Here is a 19090-nt window from a genome sequence, read left to right as displayed (position 1 = left end):
TAATGCCTTCCGGCCCTTAAATTCTCAGATTCTATGAAGGCCGTGAGTCTTTCTGACACTAAAACCACATCATCACAAGACATCAAAGGGTGAAAAACTAAGTGCAAATAAAGGTCGAATAAACGCATTTAAAGGCAAGTGCTTCCAGAACATCATGGCTAGGGGGGGTGGATCTCGTGTTCAAAATAGCCTCCCAGAATTCTTTAAAATGGGCTGAAACAAGTGGAGAGTTGCTGTTACGCCAGGCCAGGGTCAGCAGCACAGGAGGGTCAAGGATTTTTGCCCACAACTGGCATATTTTGTCATCACTGCCTATCACATCTGATATACTTTATATGTGTCAGTAGTATTGAAATTATAGCCAGACACCAAGAAAGAAGCCAAAACCAAAACAAAACAAAAAAAAAGCTTTATAATTATAAAGAATAGATTTGAATTTCTTAAGACATTTTCATGAAGCTATGTATACATATCACAAAACCAGACTCTAACAAACACAGAGAAAGAAAGAAACTGGAAAAATCCTATGGATAAACTCAAAAAGCAAAAATTGCAGTCATTTGGGCAGCAAAAGCGGTCTTGTGTTTTGCTAAACTAAACAAACTAGTTGTTTGTTTCTTAAATGATTCTGTGGCACTTATTCCATGCCAATATGTTCTCCTCACTTTACAAATTTTTTATTTTTACTTTCCAAACTCATTTTATCTCCTAATAACCCCATGAGTCAGGGAGTGTAATTATACCCATTTGATACCTAAGGAGATTGAACCACAGCGAGGTTCCATGATGTGGCCAGGTCCCACAGCGCGTCAGGAGCAGAGCCAGGATTAGAACTAAGCAGACCGGCTCTGGCTCCGTGGTCTTGAGCTCCGTGCTCTGCGGCCTGTACTTAAGGTACTTCCTTAAGCTGCCCCCATATTACAGTAATGGAGGTCATCCATTCACTCAGCAGTATTATTATGGCTGCGTTTTAATTTTCATATCCCTGCAAGGCAATATTGAATATGCATAACTGAGTTTCAGGAAAAGTTTAAGCTTATTTTGGTACATTTGGTTAAGAAATTGAGGTCCCCTGTACATTTTAAGATTCTCATTCACAATAGTCATTTTTTATTATTGTTTTATTGATTATATAAAATGTCAAATCCCAACTGTTGGAAAACTTCAACTTCACTCAGTACTTTCAGATTTATCACATACTCGATTTGGGTTTCACTGTATTTAAAATTAGAGCAAAGCTATGTTGAAATGAGCCACCATATTAGCTTTCTAAATATATGATAATACCAAGGGAGAAAGCAATTGTAATTTAATTTATAAAATTTATAAATACGATTTCTTTTCTAGACCAAGAAGTGAGGTATTGTCTGTAATTCCTTGGTATACTCTCCTCCAACTTCAAGCAAAATAAATAAACTGTTTAGCAGAAATAGAGTTATTTGAGATTGACTACCAGTACTACAAAGCCTATAACAGGCATCTAACGTATCTTGTGTCTAAATTGTCAACCCTGCTTTTCTGCTGTGGCCTTTTTGTTTTATCGATGAGCAGGTGTTTGCTCAGTATTAACATTGGTTTTAGGAACTAGAACTAAATAAAGTAGAAAACCAACCACTACAGCCGTCAGTCTTGCGGCAGGTTGGTTTCTCTAAAGTCTACACCAACCCTTTCCCTTGGCTTTAAAGGAAGGGCCCACTCGTGGGCTCTGCTGGAATCCAGTGACGCCCTTTGGAAGTGCCGATTCATTCCAGGCTCGCCTTTCCCACTTAAGGTTATACACTGTACAGCAGGATCCCAATTAGCAGAAATCAGTGAAAAGGAAAACATGATATTAGCCAGAGAATATTTTATTTAAATTGTACAGTGTGATAAAATCCATAAAAACAGAGTTGCTACATCCCATGGAAGCAACCTGAGATTCAAGAAGTGGTCGGAAATGCATGCTTGGGAATGACAGAGGGAATGAGGAAGGGCTGTGTTCAAAATGAGAACTGCTTCCTGTACCAAAGAAAAAGAAATTTCTTTTTTTGCTCTAAATCTAAATATGGCATGTGGCTTCTTTCCATAGCTCTGGGGTGGATTCGGCGGTGTATTTTCCAGATCAGCACACCCACTTCAGATCCGTGACACCGGCCGGGCAGCCTGAATCAATGAATCTGAAAGCCTCAAAGAGCATGGACCTGGGTAAGTGAGGGCGAGTGACATGCAGGTCAGCACTCCAGCCTCAGCCCATCTGTCTTCCTGAATGTCCCCCCTTTGTTTCTTCAGCTCCAAGCGTAGGGGGCAAAGTGTGCTGGAGCCTGGGGGATGGGGGAGTGGTCATCCCGTCGCCCTGTCTCCTCTCACATGTTTAATTTTAATTACCCCTCTTTAAAAGAGAGATAAATGCTATTTTTATAAAGTGGTTCATGTAGGTCAGAACAACAGGATTATTCCTTCCGAATGATCTGAATGCTATAAACCTCAGCTATAAACCTGCCTTTCTGTATGTATTCTCACTTCTGCCAGAGTCTGCATTTCTTACGTGCATACCTGTCTGGGAGGATAGTGTGGTTAAAGGAATCCTCTTCCGTAGGGTTTCCCATCTTTATGTGTAATCGATAGGCGTAGCAGCAATGGGAAGCCTTAGCTCTTTAAATGCCCATCTCCAGATCCTGTTAACGTGGGGGGTGGGAGTAAGGGTCTGGGTTTGCCAGATCAAGGGTGTCAAGGTGTCCTGGGTCCGTGCCTGAACAACCTCATTGAGGTTCTGAGCTCCGCAGGGAATTTCTGGGTGACTCTTGGCTGCTAGGGCAGAGCGAGGGCCCCTGCAAACTGTTCTCCAGGTCCCTGAAAGACATCTCAGACACCCAAGAATATTGCTGTGCCCTCGTGGGCTCTTGGAGAGAGAGAGGATTATGAGAGAAGGGTGGCGGTGCAAAACAAATCCTCAGCAAATATTCGTTTCTGCTGGGTGCTCTCAGGCCATACTTTGCAAATGGGTTTTTCTCGAGGCGTATTGCCTGTTTCATTAGTAGCAACAAAAATATAGAATAGTCAAAACTGTACGGCCCAACCAACCAATCTCACAAACAGTGCTTATCTGTTACTTAGATAAGTTCAAGAAAAAGTGGGGTCAGGATGAACCAAGGGAAATTAATTCCATTTTCTATATATTAACTAGATCGCTGGGATCCATTCGCTCTAATCACCTGTAGTGAGACAGAAATAGAAAGCCTGAGACTGGTCAGAAAAGTGGATTTTCTTGAGTGTAAACCTTTGATTTCTCCTTTGTTAATCTGAGACAGTGGCCAAGGAGGAACACTTGATTTTTACAAAGTGCTTGAGAAGCATTTTTTATCCTGTCTTTCTAATTTCTCCATGAGGAAAATGAATGGATAGAAACTTCTTTTAATTTGGGGCAAGAATATATTGCTATTTTTTTCATTTAATTAAAACAAAAAGTGACCAGCAATATGGTTCCCCCCCAAAAAAAACTGCAAAAGAAAAAAATAACACCCATTTTAAGAAAGAAAAAATATTGTCAAATCTATAAAAATAAAACCTAAGGCATAACCAGAATCATGACTTCTGTTTATATATTTTTAGCACTGAAAAGTTTATGAGAGATTTTCATTTTTAAATTGAAATAGCCCTTCAAAAATATGTACAGCCAGCAGTCACTCACTGCATTGTATTGTAATTATACCATAAATGACAACAATGTTTGCTCAATTTACATAATCCGGCAGAGGTCTTGAGCTATTTTCTTCAGGACATAAATGCCGAAGCATTGGCCTTAGATGCACCATACAGCACAAGTGATAAAATATGGTTAAAAACATTTTATATACCATCAAAGCTTAGTCTCTTCCAGGAAATGCCAATTTAAAGTGAAGAGTCTTGACGAGGGCTCTGAGGGTCAACATTCTAGAGACATTCTGAGCGCCTCTCCCCAGAACAATTGAATGAGCTCAATGGATGTGTTGGTTTTCTTAGTGAATACACTCAGATGACGTCAGAACAGTAAACATTTGGAAGTGTCTTTCCTGTTTGATTCGGGTAAAAGAATATTGTTGTTTAGTTTTCTATAAATAGTACTAGGCCAAAGTAAGAGATTAATATTTTTACTAAAAATGTTGGTCGCTCTGCTTATAGGATCGCAGGATCGAGATCCAGTCTTCAAAGTAAAAAATAAATAAGCAAATATTCCATCCTAAGGTTTTAAAGCTGAATCTCAAATTAATGTTATTTGGCTATTTTGGACCTGGAAAAATAGCAGTTTCATATGGTACAAAATTAAAAAGAAAAAACCTTTCATTTATCCTGTAATTTATGTTGGATAGTTCTCCTTGACAGAATCTGCTGGAATCTTTGAAGGCTGACATTCCCCATTAGTACCTTCTTCATTTTAATTGCATTTTTGCTGTTGAGTCTAAGCTAGTATTTTACCTTGTGTCTTATGTTCAAGTTATTTTGAAGGTGAGTGAGTTCCATTTACTTGATTTCACTTACATTTCTAAAAATAGACAACTCTTGGGAGAAAAAAGTGGCCTCACCCCCAGATACAGACATGATTTAAAAATAGTTTGTTATGTATACGTAGCACTCTATTTGCTGCACCGTCCATGTGTGTGTGTCAATACCACGTGTTGTGTTTCTTTATAATAGTTGTACTGTGTTGTATGAATGCATCTGGATTGACAATTTACTTTTCTCTTTTTGTCTGAATTTGGGATTAAGAGGGGAATTTATTTTTGGAGGATCCTTTTGTCTTTCATATTCTATGATTTACCTATTTCTATCCTTTGCCAAAAAATATTTCCCCATTTCTTTCTTTTTATATTTAGAATGTTGTTATATATGTAGCAAAGAATTTCTTGCAATCCACTAGTAGTCTTCTTAGTTTGATTGTGATATCCTTTACTATAAGAGAGATTTTAGTCTCATAGTAAAAAATTTCCTTTTTCATGACAGGCTTTAGACTTACTACATTATTTTCTTCTATTACATTTAAAGGCTTTTGTTTTTAGTTTATTTAGTGAGAGAGAGGGGGAGAGAGAGAGAGAGAGAGAGAGAATGAGCAGGGGAGGGGCAGAGAGAGAGGGAGAGAGAGAATCCCAAAGCAGGCACCACACTGTCAGCACAGAGCCCAACTCGGGGCTGGAACTCATGAAGCATGAGGTCATGAACTGAGCCAAAATCAAGAGCTGGACACTTAACTGACTGAGTCACCCAGGTGCCCTAAAGGTTTTTTTCTTTTAATGTTTACCAATCTGTCGTATATTTATCCACAGTGAATGAGGCAGAAGTTTATTCATGATAACAGGCAAATTACTAATAATATTTGTTGACTGTTACATCCTTTCCCCATTCAGAATCCAATAACACTGACTACTAAGTTTCCTTACATACAGGCGTCAGTTTCTAGACATATTCTGTTGACACATTTGTCTGTTTCATGCCAGTGCCACCTTGTTTATGTTATCATGCTAGTTGATTTTATTTTGATAACTTATTAGGAAAATCTTCCTCTGATTTTTCTTCTTTGGTAAAATCACTTCGGCTCCTCATATATATTTATCCTCCCACGTGAACTTTATTTAGATCAGCTTATCGAAATGAACTTAAAAATTAAATAAGAATGCTTCCACTGTGTGTGCAAACTCTATGCATGCGTCCAATAATTATGACTTTGCTGATGCCTCCTGATAGAAGAAATGTTTTTATCAGTTAAATAAATTTCCTTATATTCCTAGCTGCCTAAAAAGTTTATTTGCTCATTTTGTTTAATCAGTAGTGGATGTTTAATTTCATTAAGTGATTTTTAAGGATCTATACAGAAAGACCATGTGTATTTTGTTCCTCATTAACATAGTAAGTTATATTAATAGATTCCCCATATTCAATCTCTATTCTTTCTGAATTACTTTCAGTTTTTCTCTGCACTAAAAAGGGTAGACACAAATAGTACATTATGTGCTCTAAAATGTAGCTATAGAACTTTGATTACAATTCTACTCCATGTCATTAAGTCATATATAGCCATTACAGATTGTTTTTGAGGCTACTCTGCCTCAATATTTTGGAGAATACTTTTGCAGGCATGCATGTGGCCATGTTTAAGTCAGGTCAGAATAATTAAAATGATGAATAAAAGGAAATTTATTTTTAAAAAATGGGATGTAAGTATGGTTATTCAAAGGAGTTAGGGTGTCATTTTCTGGGTTTTCCAGAAAATCAATCTCTTCCTTCTAACTGTAGACTTTCCTCTATTTATTTAAATTACCCGAATTACTCTGTTCAGTCTGGATCCCTTTAATTTGCTCCTAATTGAGCTGCTGTGGGTGTTGAGTTGGAAGCTCTCAGGAGCTGAATAACACAGCTGCCTCTTTGGCCTTTGGCTCAGGGTTTCCCCCAAAGAGCTGCCCTTTTGGCAGGATGCCAGAAAGTTACATACGAAGACTTTCTGATGAGACATAAACATCTTTAGTTTCCAGGCCTGGTGTTGTATGACCCTGTAATACTATCTAAGAATGAATCTGAATTGTTCAAGGGATGGCACTTCAGGATTTTGGCCCATCCCCTGACCTAATCTCGAGGCCCATTCAAAGCTCAGTTCAAAATGTTATTTCCCACAAGATTTTTTTTTTTGGAGGGCTTTTACTTGTGTTTCAAATTGGCCTTCTCCCCTTTCGGAAGCGTGATCTGTAACTCAGTTAGGAAGACTGAGGACAGTGCAGATGCTAGATGCTGGCCAGCTGTCCTGCCTCTGCTCAGTAAGAGGGAAGGAGCAGAAAGTGAGGCCTGAGACAGTCAGACGCAAGTTTAGGAAGTTCCCTGACGATGAGGATTGTTAGCATTCCATGTCCCGTAGTCTTTTACAAAAGTGCATGTGCCTCAGATGAACTCCCCTAAAATCAAGATGATATATAAATTGGCTGATTTACTACCAAGATCTGTAATTCAGCGCTTTTACTTTTCTGTTACTTGCTTGTTCTAAATATTTTTTAAGACAGGAAATGTGTGTAGATGGCCACAGTTGGCGGAAATTATAAATTAGCTGATTTCTAATATCAACGAGGGTAAGTAAACATTTAGGTCATGTTTTGAATATCATCCTTTCATACATGTCAGACAATCCTGTCAGAGTAGTCACGCATCTCTAGCATCAGACTGAAGATAGGCATGCAAAAAGTTAATTAAACCCACTCTACAATTATAATAATTTGTTTTTCTCATAAATTTATTTTCTAATAAATTCTAATAAAATTATTTTTCGGGCATGCGTGTGCAAGCATCCCCGGGACTCCGGGCAACCTCAGCTCCCCACCCCTTCACAAGGCTAGCTGCCCGGCCTGCGTCTGCAGGTGCCCAGAGGTGAGTGGAGAGTCAGGCTCCCTGGAGCCTCCCAGCCCAAATCCTCAGGGCCCGCATGACACAAAGCCCACTCTCACAAAACAATGGTCTTTTTGTACAGTAAGGTAATGCCATATGCATTCTTTGCAATAAGACAAAAATGCAGAACACTAAATACATAGAATGTTTATACAACAGTATGTTCAGATATTTGTGATGATGGTTTGTGAGCCAATATACATTATGTACATTATACATTATACATTATATATATATGTAATATGTTAATATAGATCTTACCATGAATGTGTATGCATATCCATGGACCATCTTCATTGTCCATCAATAAGCAATACTTCTGAAGACCATGAAAGCTGAATCACATACTGCTGTTTAAATTATAAGTGACTCATTAAAAAAAAAAAAAAAACAGAAACTTGGTTGGTAAGGAAGGATTCATGGTAACGCTAAAAGAAAGGACCTATTAAACTATCTCTCAAAGACCAGGAAGTGTACAAGGACATAGTCAAGCATATGCCTTAAATTTCAGAAGTCAGAATTAAGGAATTGCAGAAAATGTTTATCATTCATTAAACAAATATTTATTGAGTGCCTATTGTGTGCCAGGAAAGAAACAGAGGCTTCGGTAGAAAACGAGAGAAATGCTGTCTGCTGTGTGTATCTAGATAGAAAGTCTTACAGGAAAGGAAAACCCAAGAGTTAAGGAAAGATTCCCAAGAGGAAATTCTGACATTATGATGATAACTTATCTCCAAGAGGAAGAAAAGGGAGTGGCATCTGAAGATACTAGTGGGGCTGCTTCCAGAACTTACTGATAACCTTGGCTGTGGAGAGAAGAGGTGGAGAAAAGCAAATGGTTAAAAAGACAAAGGAACGCAAGAGAGCATAACAGTCATCTACAAGAATAAATTCAGGAAGAGCTGAGCAGCTGCTGGAAGCTTGCAAAACCTGTAAGAGTTAGACAGCCAGGCTATTTTTAGAGCACGAGAAAGAAAGTGTGTGAGGGGCCCATTGTTTAGAGCACCTAACAGCTGTCAGGTGGAACGCATAGCCACCAGGTTCCTGTGTTAATTTTATCTTCATGCACACAAGAGAGTGATGTTCGAACTGGGAAAGCATGGCTGCCAGCGAACGGAAGTAGGCAGTTTATACTCCTGCAGCTAAGAGGACTGTGGTCATAAAACGACTGTCCCTGATCATTAGAATTACGAAGAGTAGGCCTCGCACAGGAGAACAGGAAGTAGATTACCAGTTTTCACAAAGATGATGAATTCCAGAAGCAACTGGTGAAACTGCTGATCTCAATGCTGATCCTCAAAGAATTGCCATGTTTGTGAATTGAAACGGGGGAAGAAACAAAGTGGTGGTCACAGCGGCCTCCGTGAGAGGGGGTCTCTAAAACAACTGAGCTCTCCTTTCCTTTGTGATGGCATTTCTAGACTGATAATTCAGGGAAATGTTACCGTTTACTTTGATCTTTCTAATGCCATTTCAATTTTTGTTCGGGACTTACAGGCCAATTTATACAGGAGAGTAGGTAGGAGCCTTCGATTGCCCTTTCCCAAAACGTGCTAATTAAGGCTTATTGTCATTCTGAAAGGAATTCAATAACATAGAGGACTTTCCACTTGGTGCTTCTCATTTGCAGAATTTGATGAAGAGAGGACCTGTGTAACTTGGGTGAAGGTATGAAAAGCATTCTTATCGAATTTTCAGTAGGTGCTGCCTCAGAGAATTGGATGACACGTTAGATTGACAATATTTGCGTTTAAGTGGTTTCTGCAGAACTGAAGAAGGTAGAATTTAACAAAGACTGACACATCTGTCTAACAGGTATTTGTTCGCTCTTCATAATATCCCAGGCAATATCCTGGGTGAATAAGACAAAAGCTTCTCTGTGGTGTTTTCTTTCTCATAGGGTAAAAAGATGATAAAGTTGTATATAAATTAAAAAATAAATAAAATTTCAGATAGAGGTGATTTCTCTGAAGCCAAATTCAGATAGAGAAGAAGACTGAGGACAGGTAGCCTTTTTTTGGATACGGTGGTGAAACCTGTCCTGTCCTAAAGTCAGGTTCAAAGAAATCAAGAACAAGTGTAGGGTTTAGGAGACCTGGTGTAATAATAGTTACTGAGGAGAAGATATACCACATTTGCAGACTTTGACATCTATGAGGGTAATAATGATAGAAAACAGAACTCTGGTTTGCAGCATATTTGGTATGCAAGAAAAAAATAGAAACATAAATATAAAATTCATCAGCCTTTGGAAAAGGGACCATAGTTTATTCTTCAGTTTTTCATAAAGGATATAAGTTATTTTCGTTTTTTAGAGCATCTTAGTGTGTTTATGTAGTTAACTACACAGGTTATAAGTGAAGTGGGTGGCTAGATGAAAGCAAGTTAAATGAATTTACAGAAATTAGGTATCAAAAGTCTGGCTGAATTCTAGGAGATATCTCTGGTAAGAAAAGAAGAACAAGTAAGGAAAATTTGGAATAACAGACTTGACAGACAGTTTACAGCACTGCCGTCCAAAGCAGGCCTCTTTCAAAACATCAGGAAAACCGGGCCCAGGGTGGCTCAGTCGGTTAAGCATCCACTTCAGCTCAGGTCATGATCTCATGGTCAGTGAGTTCAAGGCCTACATCAGGCTCTGTGCTGATAGCTCAGATTCTGTGTCTCCTCTTTCTCTGCCCTCCCCCGCTCACACTCTGTCTCTCTCTCTCAAAAATTAAAGAAAAACATTAAAACAAATCAAGAAAACCAACATTTGGGTCAAGTAAAACTTAACATATAATTAAATTTTAGATAATTGCTGCATTTAAGAATGAAAATCCTTCAAAGACTAGTGTTAATATTAAATGAATCGTAGAGATATAGATCACTTCTCTCTATCTGTAATATAACCAGATCATTACATTAGGTATAGCAGAATAATGCAGATTCCATTTAAAATTAATTAGAATAATTATTTGGGTTGGAAGCAGCAGGATAAAAATTCTTCTGTCTGCAAAGAACATGATTCTCTTCCTATAAGTCCGTATATGTCCTTTCTCATTACAATCCTTGAAAATACATAATTTCAAGATATGTATTTTCAAGAATAATTCGACTTTGTTTTTATTATTACTTTTAATTGGAAAACGATGCCTTCTGTGTAGATAGTATACTTTTATGCCACGGGCATATCTCATTTTAGTGCACGTTGTTTTCCTGCGCATTGCAGATACTGTGTTTCTTACAAATTGAAGGTTTATGGCATCTTGTGTCAAGTAAGTCTTTTGGAACCATTTTTCCAACAGCATTTGCTCACTTCCTGTCTCTATGTCACATGTTAGTAATTCTTGTAATATTTCAAGGTTTTTCATTATTATCTTTGTTGTGATCTGTGATCAGTGATTACGACTTTCTGAAAGCTTAAATGATGGTTATTGTTTCTTAGCAATGAAGTGTTTTTTAATTAAGGTACATAAGTTGTTTTAGACATACTGCTCTTGCACACTTAATAGACTATAGTGTAAACATAACTTTTACATGCACTGGGAAACTAAAACATTCCTTTAACTTGCTTTATTGTGATGCTCATCTTATTATGGTGGTCTGGAACTGAGCAGTAACATCTCGGAGGTATGCCTGTACCTTAAATGTTTTAGACTTGTCTAAAAGTTGTGCATCGCACATTCCAGGCCACCACGTCATACACTGTCCAATAAACAAGGGCTCACAAATGCCTTAAACACAGATGCTCTTATTTACCATTACTGAATGAATGACTTAGTGACACAACTCTCTTGTGTGCCTCCATCCAGAAAAAAAAAATCATCTTCAAAGCAAGGAGTGTCCTTCTTGATATAAAAAAATACTTAACCTGGAGCCTAGGACATGAGGGAGTCAGTGCTACTTAGTAACAGCAGCAGTCATGGAGAGGGTAGTGGTGGTGGTAGTACTACAAGTGAGCCTGTACATCCTCTACACGTGTTTCTTGTAATTGGTGATTAACTGCGACTGTTGATGTAGATAAATTCTCTTCAAGTAAATACTGTGAAAATCTGGAGAAAAGGTTAGCTGTGGATTTTATATGTAGATCCTTAATCCAATCACAAGGTTGCAGATGTTGTCGTGTGGTTTTATATAACACTTCTATCTTCTTAACCTAGGGCATTGCTTGGAGGAATATGTAGAAAATTTTAAAATTCGGTGTCTGAAAGAGGAACCCAAAGGTGTACTTTCCCACAAGAGATAAAAAGAAACTTCATAAAGTTTGGAAATGTTTGTAATTGAACCTTAACTAATGATATTATGCCAGTAACAAACCCGTGCAGATCTTCATTAAATTAGCTTCTGTCTATTTAGAGCATTATTTGTGCTCTGATGGGAAATCTTGATCAATGGAGAAACTGCCTTATCCTTTAGAACTGAAACTTTCTGAGCCCCTCTTAAAACTTGCATTAGTACATGAAGTGCTTTCTTCTATATATTTTGTACCTTTGGCTCCATAGCTCAGGGGTTAAAGCACTGGTCTTGTATCTTTTGCACCTCAGTTGAGACTCTACATCTCAGATACATACAAGCTTTTAAATAAGACCAACTATGAACCTTTTATTCTCATTTGTCTTTGTTTTCCAAACCATTGTTCATATTTAAATAAAATTCTGTGTTCCTTTTTATGGAACTTTTATACTAATATAAGAACATCTTCATAAAAATATGCTAAGAACACTGTCCAAAGAATGGAACAAAACATTTAAATTTTTACAACTATGAACCAGATACATTTTACTTGTTTTGAAGTGAGAATTCCATTAGCTAAAAATATTATATATAAATATACAATTAAACACAGCATAATAGGATGTTGTATAAAATATGTAAGTACATGGGGCACCTGGGTGGCTCAGTCAGTTAAACATCTGACTCTCACTCTCTGCTCGGGTCTTGATCTCACAGTTCATGAGTTCAAGCCCCACATCAGACTCTACTCTGACGGTGTGGAGCCTGCTTGAGGTTCTGTCTCTCCATCTCTCTGCCCCTCCTCTGCTTGTGCTCTCTCTCTCTCAAAATAAACTAAAAATATTTTTTAAATGTATAAGTATGTATTAGATGAAGTCCGGCAGTGTCCTAATTACTTCATATGAATGATATTTTGAATGATAAATATTTACTATCAGCAATACTTGCTGTGGAGATTAAAATGACTGTAGGGAGGTACAACTATCTCATTTTTAGATACAGTAGTTGCAGTTCTTTAAAAAGCAAAGTATTTTTAGTCTTACGTATTTTTTCCTCATATATACATATTCATATTTTTATATTATAATTTTCCCCCAAAGGTCATTGTCCTGAACATGTGCTTTTAAATTTGTGTCCTTTCAGAACAACCTGGCTTGGATATTATTCTCTATGTCTTAGTATTTTTTAATTGTAAATTTTGCTCTTGAATAAATGTAGCCTGATTTATCTGCTTAATGTTATATCATTTGGCCAGAAGAGTCATTTCCAATTCTTTGCTCTTAGAAATATCAATGAATTTAGCCTGCAAGTGCATAAAGTTTTGTAAACAATCATGATTATTTTCTCATTATACATTTCTGTAAGTATAATTTCTTGGACAAATAGTGTGTAAAGATTTAAGGCTTTTGTTGTAAATGACCACTTGTGCTCTAAGAAAGCACTTCTGTTCTTATCAGTAAGTGTATGGAAGACTCTGGGAGTCACTTAATTCCATTTTCACCAGTTTTGTAGGCTTTTTTTATTTTACATTTAAAATTACTTATATGGCTACATATTTTTCATATTTTTATTGTGTATTTTCTATTGCAAATCATTTGAGCATTTCCTCTCGAAGGCTGAAAATTTCTAAATTAAATATCACTTTTTGAAAGTAAAATGTTATTCTGTATTAAAGGTCAAATCTTAACTCTCGCTCATGGGGAAAATAGATATTTTGCTTTTAATTTCCTAAAGCTAAATATGTTATCCACTCTAAAGTACATATTAATTAATACATTTGTGAATTTCATTAAATGGTTAGAAAAATGTCTACCTAAAAGTGAATCGGAGGCAAAGCCAGAGCTTAGACTTACTTATCATAAAAACTGCTTAATCCAGGGTAAGTCTGTGTGTGTGTGTGTGTGTGTGTGTGTGTGTGTATACACTTTATATACAGTGGTAATGGGTGATTTATAATATATTAGTACAAAGGCAGGCATCACCAGAAATGCTCTATATTTTATAAGACTGAAAATTTGTTAAACACTTGGAAATATAATTTCAGTCTCTTGTAAAATTTATGCATCTGTAGCTTCCTTCCTTCTTTCCCTTTTTCCTTCATTAAACAAATGTTTAGTGAGTGCTTTCTCTGTGCCAGATAGTGTTCTAAATAATTGACACATATCAGTGATGACACAATGTGTTATTTCTAGGTTACCTCTAGTCAAAATAGTCTCATGTGAAGAGTTTAGGAGATTAAGGATGTATATGGTAATAATAAAACAAATGAATAAAGATACTGGAAAGGAAATAAAATACCCAGAAATAAATTTAACCAGGGAGGTGTAAGACCTATACTCTGAAATCTATAAGACATTGAAAGAAATTGAAGAAGACACAAATGGAAATACATTCCAGGCTCATGGATTAGAAGAATTCATATTGTTAAAATGTCCATACTACCCAAAGCAATCTACAGATTCAGTGCAATCCTTATCAAAATTCCAAATGCATTTTTTACAGAACTAGAACAAATAATCCTAACATTTGTGTGGAAGATTCCTAGTAGCCAAAGCAATCTTGAGAAAGAAGAACAAAACTGGGGGTATCACGATCCCAGATTTCAAGATGTACTACAAAACTGTAGTAATCAAAACAGTGTGGCACTGGCACAAAAACCGACCTGTAGATCAGTGAATAAGCCCAAGCTTGTATGGTCAACTTATGACAAAAGAGGAAAGAACATACAACAAGGAAAGGACAGTCTTTTCAATATATGGTGTTGAGAAAACTAGATCACTTACACCATACACAAAAATAAATTCAAAATTGATTAATTACTGAAATGTCAGACCTGAAACTATAAAACTCCTAAAAGAAAACATAAGCACTAATCCTTTGAACATCTGTCTTAATGACATATTTATGGTATGTCTCCTCAGGCCAGAAAAACAAAAGTAAACTATTGCAACTGCACCAAAATAAAGAGGTTTTTCACAGCAAAGGAAAGCATCAATAAAACAAAAAGGCAACCTATGGAATCGGAGACTATATTTGCAAATGGCATAGCCTATAAGAGGATAATATCCAAAACATATAACAAACCTATATAACACAATACAAAAAAAAAAAAAAAACCCCACAAGAAAACAACAAAAAGAATCAAATAAAAAATGTGCAGAGGACCTGAATAGGCTTTCTTTTTTCCAGAGAAGACTCACAGATGGCCAACATATACATGAAAAGATGTTCAACATTGCTAATCATCAGGAAAATAAATGCAAATTCAAGCCACAATGAGTTACCACCTCACACAAGTCTGAATGCCTACTGTCTAAGAGATAAGAAATAACAAGTATTAGCAAGGGTATGGAAAAAAGGAACCTTCACGTGCTGTTAGTAGGAATGTAAATTGGTGCTACCACTTTGGAAAAAAGTATGGAAATTCCTGAACCAAATTAAAAATAGAACTATAATATAATCCAGTAATTCCACTACTGGGTATTTACCCATAGAAAATGAAAATACAAATTTTAAAACCTATATGCACCCCTGTGCTTATTGCAGCATTATTTACAGTAAAGATATGGAAGTACCCTACGTGCCTATTGGTAGATGAATGGATAGAGAAGATGTGGTATATGTACATATAGAATGTTATCCAGCCAGATAAAAAGAATGAGATATTGCCATTTACAACAACATGGATGAACCTAAGGGCATTATGCTAAGTGAAATAAGTCAGACAAAGAAAGGCAAATACCATATGATTTTACTTAAATGTGGAATATAAAAAACAAAAACAAAACCAAAAAAACCTGACCAGACTCATAAATACAGGAAATGAACTGGCAGTTGCTAGAGAGAAGGTGGGTCACAGGATGAGTAAAATGGGTAAAGAGGATTAAGAGGTTCAAATGTCTAGATATTAATAAAAGAAGACCTTGGCTAAGAATATTCAGTATAATAAGCATACACTTCTACATATGGAGGAGAACGGAAACAAGACTGGAAAGGCTAATATTTCAATACCCACTTGGTTTCTAGTGTTCATAAGAAAAGGTTACTAGGAACTCTATTCAATGAAAGTACTAAAATTAGAGTGAAAATTAAAACAGAGATCAAATTGGAAATTGACTAATCAAGAGTGATGGTTTCAAGCGAGCTGGGAATAGCTGATCTACCCTCTGCTGATCCAGAAAGTAACTGTAATAATCCCCAAGCACTTGAGGATTGTCTAGAAAGAATCATGAGAGCCTGCAAAGGCTTCAGCTGAAATTACTTAAAGGTAAAGGGTATACCAAGGAATTGGAAAGCAGCCACGTTTTTTTAATTTGGAAAAAAATTATTGTAGCATCCAAATTGAGTGCAAACTAGGTTGCGTCAGAGATTTCCTATTTCCAGACTTAATAAATCAGTAGTATCCGGGTAAACCATCTCAGTGCTTTTTCTGTACTCGGGTGAGCAGAAAATCACAATGGCCAAGTCCTCAAGCTATAGGCTAATAATGACCTTATCAAAGAATGAAGAATATGTTTGTTCATATAAAAGTAGATGAACATGAAATATAACTGAAAATAGATGGGATGGCTTAGTATTGACTTGAATGATAGAATAAAAAGTGGTAAAGTAAGTTAGGAATATGCTGAATTAAAGTTAAACAGGCTTCTTAAATACAAGATTGCTCACAATCTTTAATATCTTGTATGTATATTGTCAGAGTTAAAGAGTTTCCATGAGTCCTCAAGATGTAATATCAACATTTCCCAAACTCATTTGAGCACAGAAACCTCGAGTACACACCATCTCGTAGGACTGGTACTCTGGGGAGTGTGCTTGGCGAAGAGAAGTTGTGTCTGTGAGGTTTACAGGTGACCTGCACCAGCCAGAGTAGGGTGGGGAAGAGTCACCAACAAGCGGGGCCACGTGAAGCAATGCTGACAAGAGGATGCAAGTGAGAGAGAACCTCCAGGGTAAAGAAGTGTTCCCAGCCACTAAATGAGTAGGAATTGACCCAGAGCAGCATGAAAGAACAGGCTGCATTGTATCAGAGCTGCGAGGAACTTATGACGGCAGAGCGTGCCTAATGCATGCAGTATATGCCTCAGAAAGAACAGCACGTCCCTAATAGGCTCTACCATTTTACTGAATGGCCAGTGACTAGAAACCACTGACTTTCCTTTGCAAGTAGCAAAAAGATTAAATTCATCAGCCCCAATATTCAAGGCAGTGATGATGACTATCATCTAGAATATGAAAAAGAGAGGAAGCATCAGTAGGAACTGGAATAGTGGCAGTAGCTAATATTTTTTGAGCATTTGTGGTATGCCAAGCATGGGTTTTTGCATGGTCATTCTATCACCATTTTACAGACTTAACGAGCTGACTTGTGTGAGGTATCATGGGTACTAAGTGGTAGAGCCAGAATTTGAACTCAGGTACATTTAACTTTGATGCCTTTCTGTTTCAACGGAGGCTTATTAATTTCTCAGTCTTAACTCTAAAAAAATGGAGGACTCATTCTTCTCTCCTGTTTAAGTTCTATCTTTCATTCAGGACCTACTTAAGTCTTGGCCTGTTCCAGCTCTTTCTCTGAATTTCTAAAACAATTATCACTGATATCACTATTTTTAGCACAGAATTGCACATACTTTTCGATATCTACTGAGAATTTTCTTTCCACTCTAATCAAACTCTAAACCTCTTCAAGACAATACCATATACTTCTTTAGCTCCCGTCTCACTGCTTAGAACATGCAGGTGCTTAGCGAATCCAAGACGGATGGCTTGAAGGGACAGCGTCAGAGCGGTCTGGGTGCAATCTCAGAAATGCATTGATCGCAATGATTAATTTGGCTGAACTTAACTAAGTAGGCTGGTCCCCTTTTTTCACATCAAAAGTTTGAACAGATGAATAAAAGTGCAAACAAATAATTAAAGGTAAGTGGATAAGAGGGTAAACAGGTGGTTTGGGTAGCAAAACAGAATAGGGGTAAAGATGTTCTAGGAGGGTGCCTACCCTATAGCAGCATCCTCCACGCACATTCACTTGGTGCCTAAACTAGTTGCTCATTTGAAAGTGTTTAGGGAAGGTTTATAAAAAGGAACAGATTTAAGGAAAGAGTCAAATTTAGGACATATTGAAGGCCAAGGGTTTTAATTCCATTACATAGAAAAGAGTGAAAGCAGTTGCTTAAAACTTGAAGAAAAGGACTATGTGCTTTCTTTCCTAATTGGAGGAATTTATGAATAAATTAGGCAATCACTTGACATAATTGATTTAGATCATGTGAATTCACTTGCACTGCCAGCGAGGGTTAATTAGATCAGATTGTTTGCGGCCCTTTTTAGTGTTCTATCACTGACATTCTTATCCTTTGTGTTCCTTTTTATCTTCCTTTTGTCGTTTTTTATCTCAAAAATATATATATTTTATTTATATTATCTAATTCTAAGTTATAAAAGTTCTTCCTTTTTTAGATAATTAGAAAAAGGTTGAAGATAAATATTTTTGTAACAAATCTGGGTGCCTGTTTATTAATCCCAATTTCCTTTTCCATACATATGTTTGCAGACGAAGAAGGGTAACACTACTGCATAAACCTAGTGCCATGGGAATTATATTCAAAACATGCTTGAACTGCTTGCTTTTACCTGCAGCAACATGAAATTGAATTACATTACCATACGGCAATGTGATTGCATGTGAGTTGTGACAAATATTGTGTAAACTGAACCTTCAGAGATCACTTTGGGTCACACAGTATTCGTCGTCATGGCAAATATCCCGAAGTGATACTATAAAATCTTGAATCAAAGAACAGGACTCAAAATAAATTGAAAATATTTGACATAGTTTAAATATGTAGTACAGTCTCCTCCACAACAGCCTCATAACTTATGCACATTTTTATCCATAAAGCAATTTTTGTATTTAGGTTTAATTAAAGAATTTATCAATACAGGTGCAATCTACTGTAGCCTAGTCTGCTGAGAAGAATGAGGAACTTTCCAAAACTCTATATTCATGTAACCTGATTTGTACAATCTCCAAACATAGTACTTGATATTGACAGATGTATAAGTTAACTCTTAAACAGACTAAAGTAACTAACCCCTTGAATATATAAATTGTATTCCTTTATAAAAAGTACTTACAGTCTTTAGTCATGACCAAGCCGTATTTTAGAGATGTTGTTATATTGAAAATGAGGTCACAAGGTCATTAAGAGCAAGCATTTCTAAAGTCAGCTCAATTGAATCATCTGCCCACTGGAAAAGCTGATAATATGCTTCATCATTAGTGGACTGGGAATATCTGCAAAAGAAGGTGATAATCTTAAATAGGTGTTCAATATATCATCATGTACTTTTCTAAGCAGGTTTTAGAAGTTTCATTGTTAAGATAAAGTGTTGGTATATAAGAAAAGTACTTAAAGAAGCCTATTTGAGTGAAAAGAGAAAATATTTTTTCTTAGATTGGAGAACACATTAGATGTGAATAACATAGGTAAAAATA

The 19090-nt window shown here is 36.7% G+C and overlaps 1 protein-coding gene across 1 annotated transcript in view; it reads left to right on the top strand.

Annotated features, from left to right (window-relative positions):
* Window positions 1-19090, top strand: part of PARD3B (par-3 family cell polarity regulator beta) — a 1000837-nt gene that overhangs the window by 617574 nt on the left and 364173 nt on the right. Inside the window, exons 15-17 of the mRNA XM_029934009.1 lie at window positions 2069-2184; window positions 16294-16300; window positions 17340-17380. Coding sequence (XP_029789869.1) covers window positions 2069-2184; window positions 16294-16300; window positions 17340-17380 — 164 coding nt within the window. The remainder of the gene's footprint in view (window positions 1-2068; window positions 2185-16293; window positions 16301-17339; window positions 17381-19090) is intronic.

This window comes from Suricata suricatta, chromosome 3 (assembly GCF_006229205.1).
Source record: "Suricata suricatta isolate VVHF042 chromosome 3, meerkat_22Aug2017_6uvM2_HiC, whole genome shotgun sequence".
Lineage (NCBI taxonomy): Eukaryota > Metazoa > Chordata > Mammalia > Carnivora > Herpestidae > Suricata > Suricata suricatta.
This window is presented reverse-complemented; position numbering and strand designations above follow the sequence as displayed.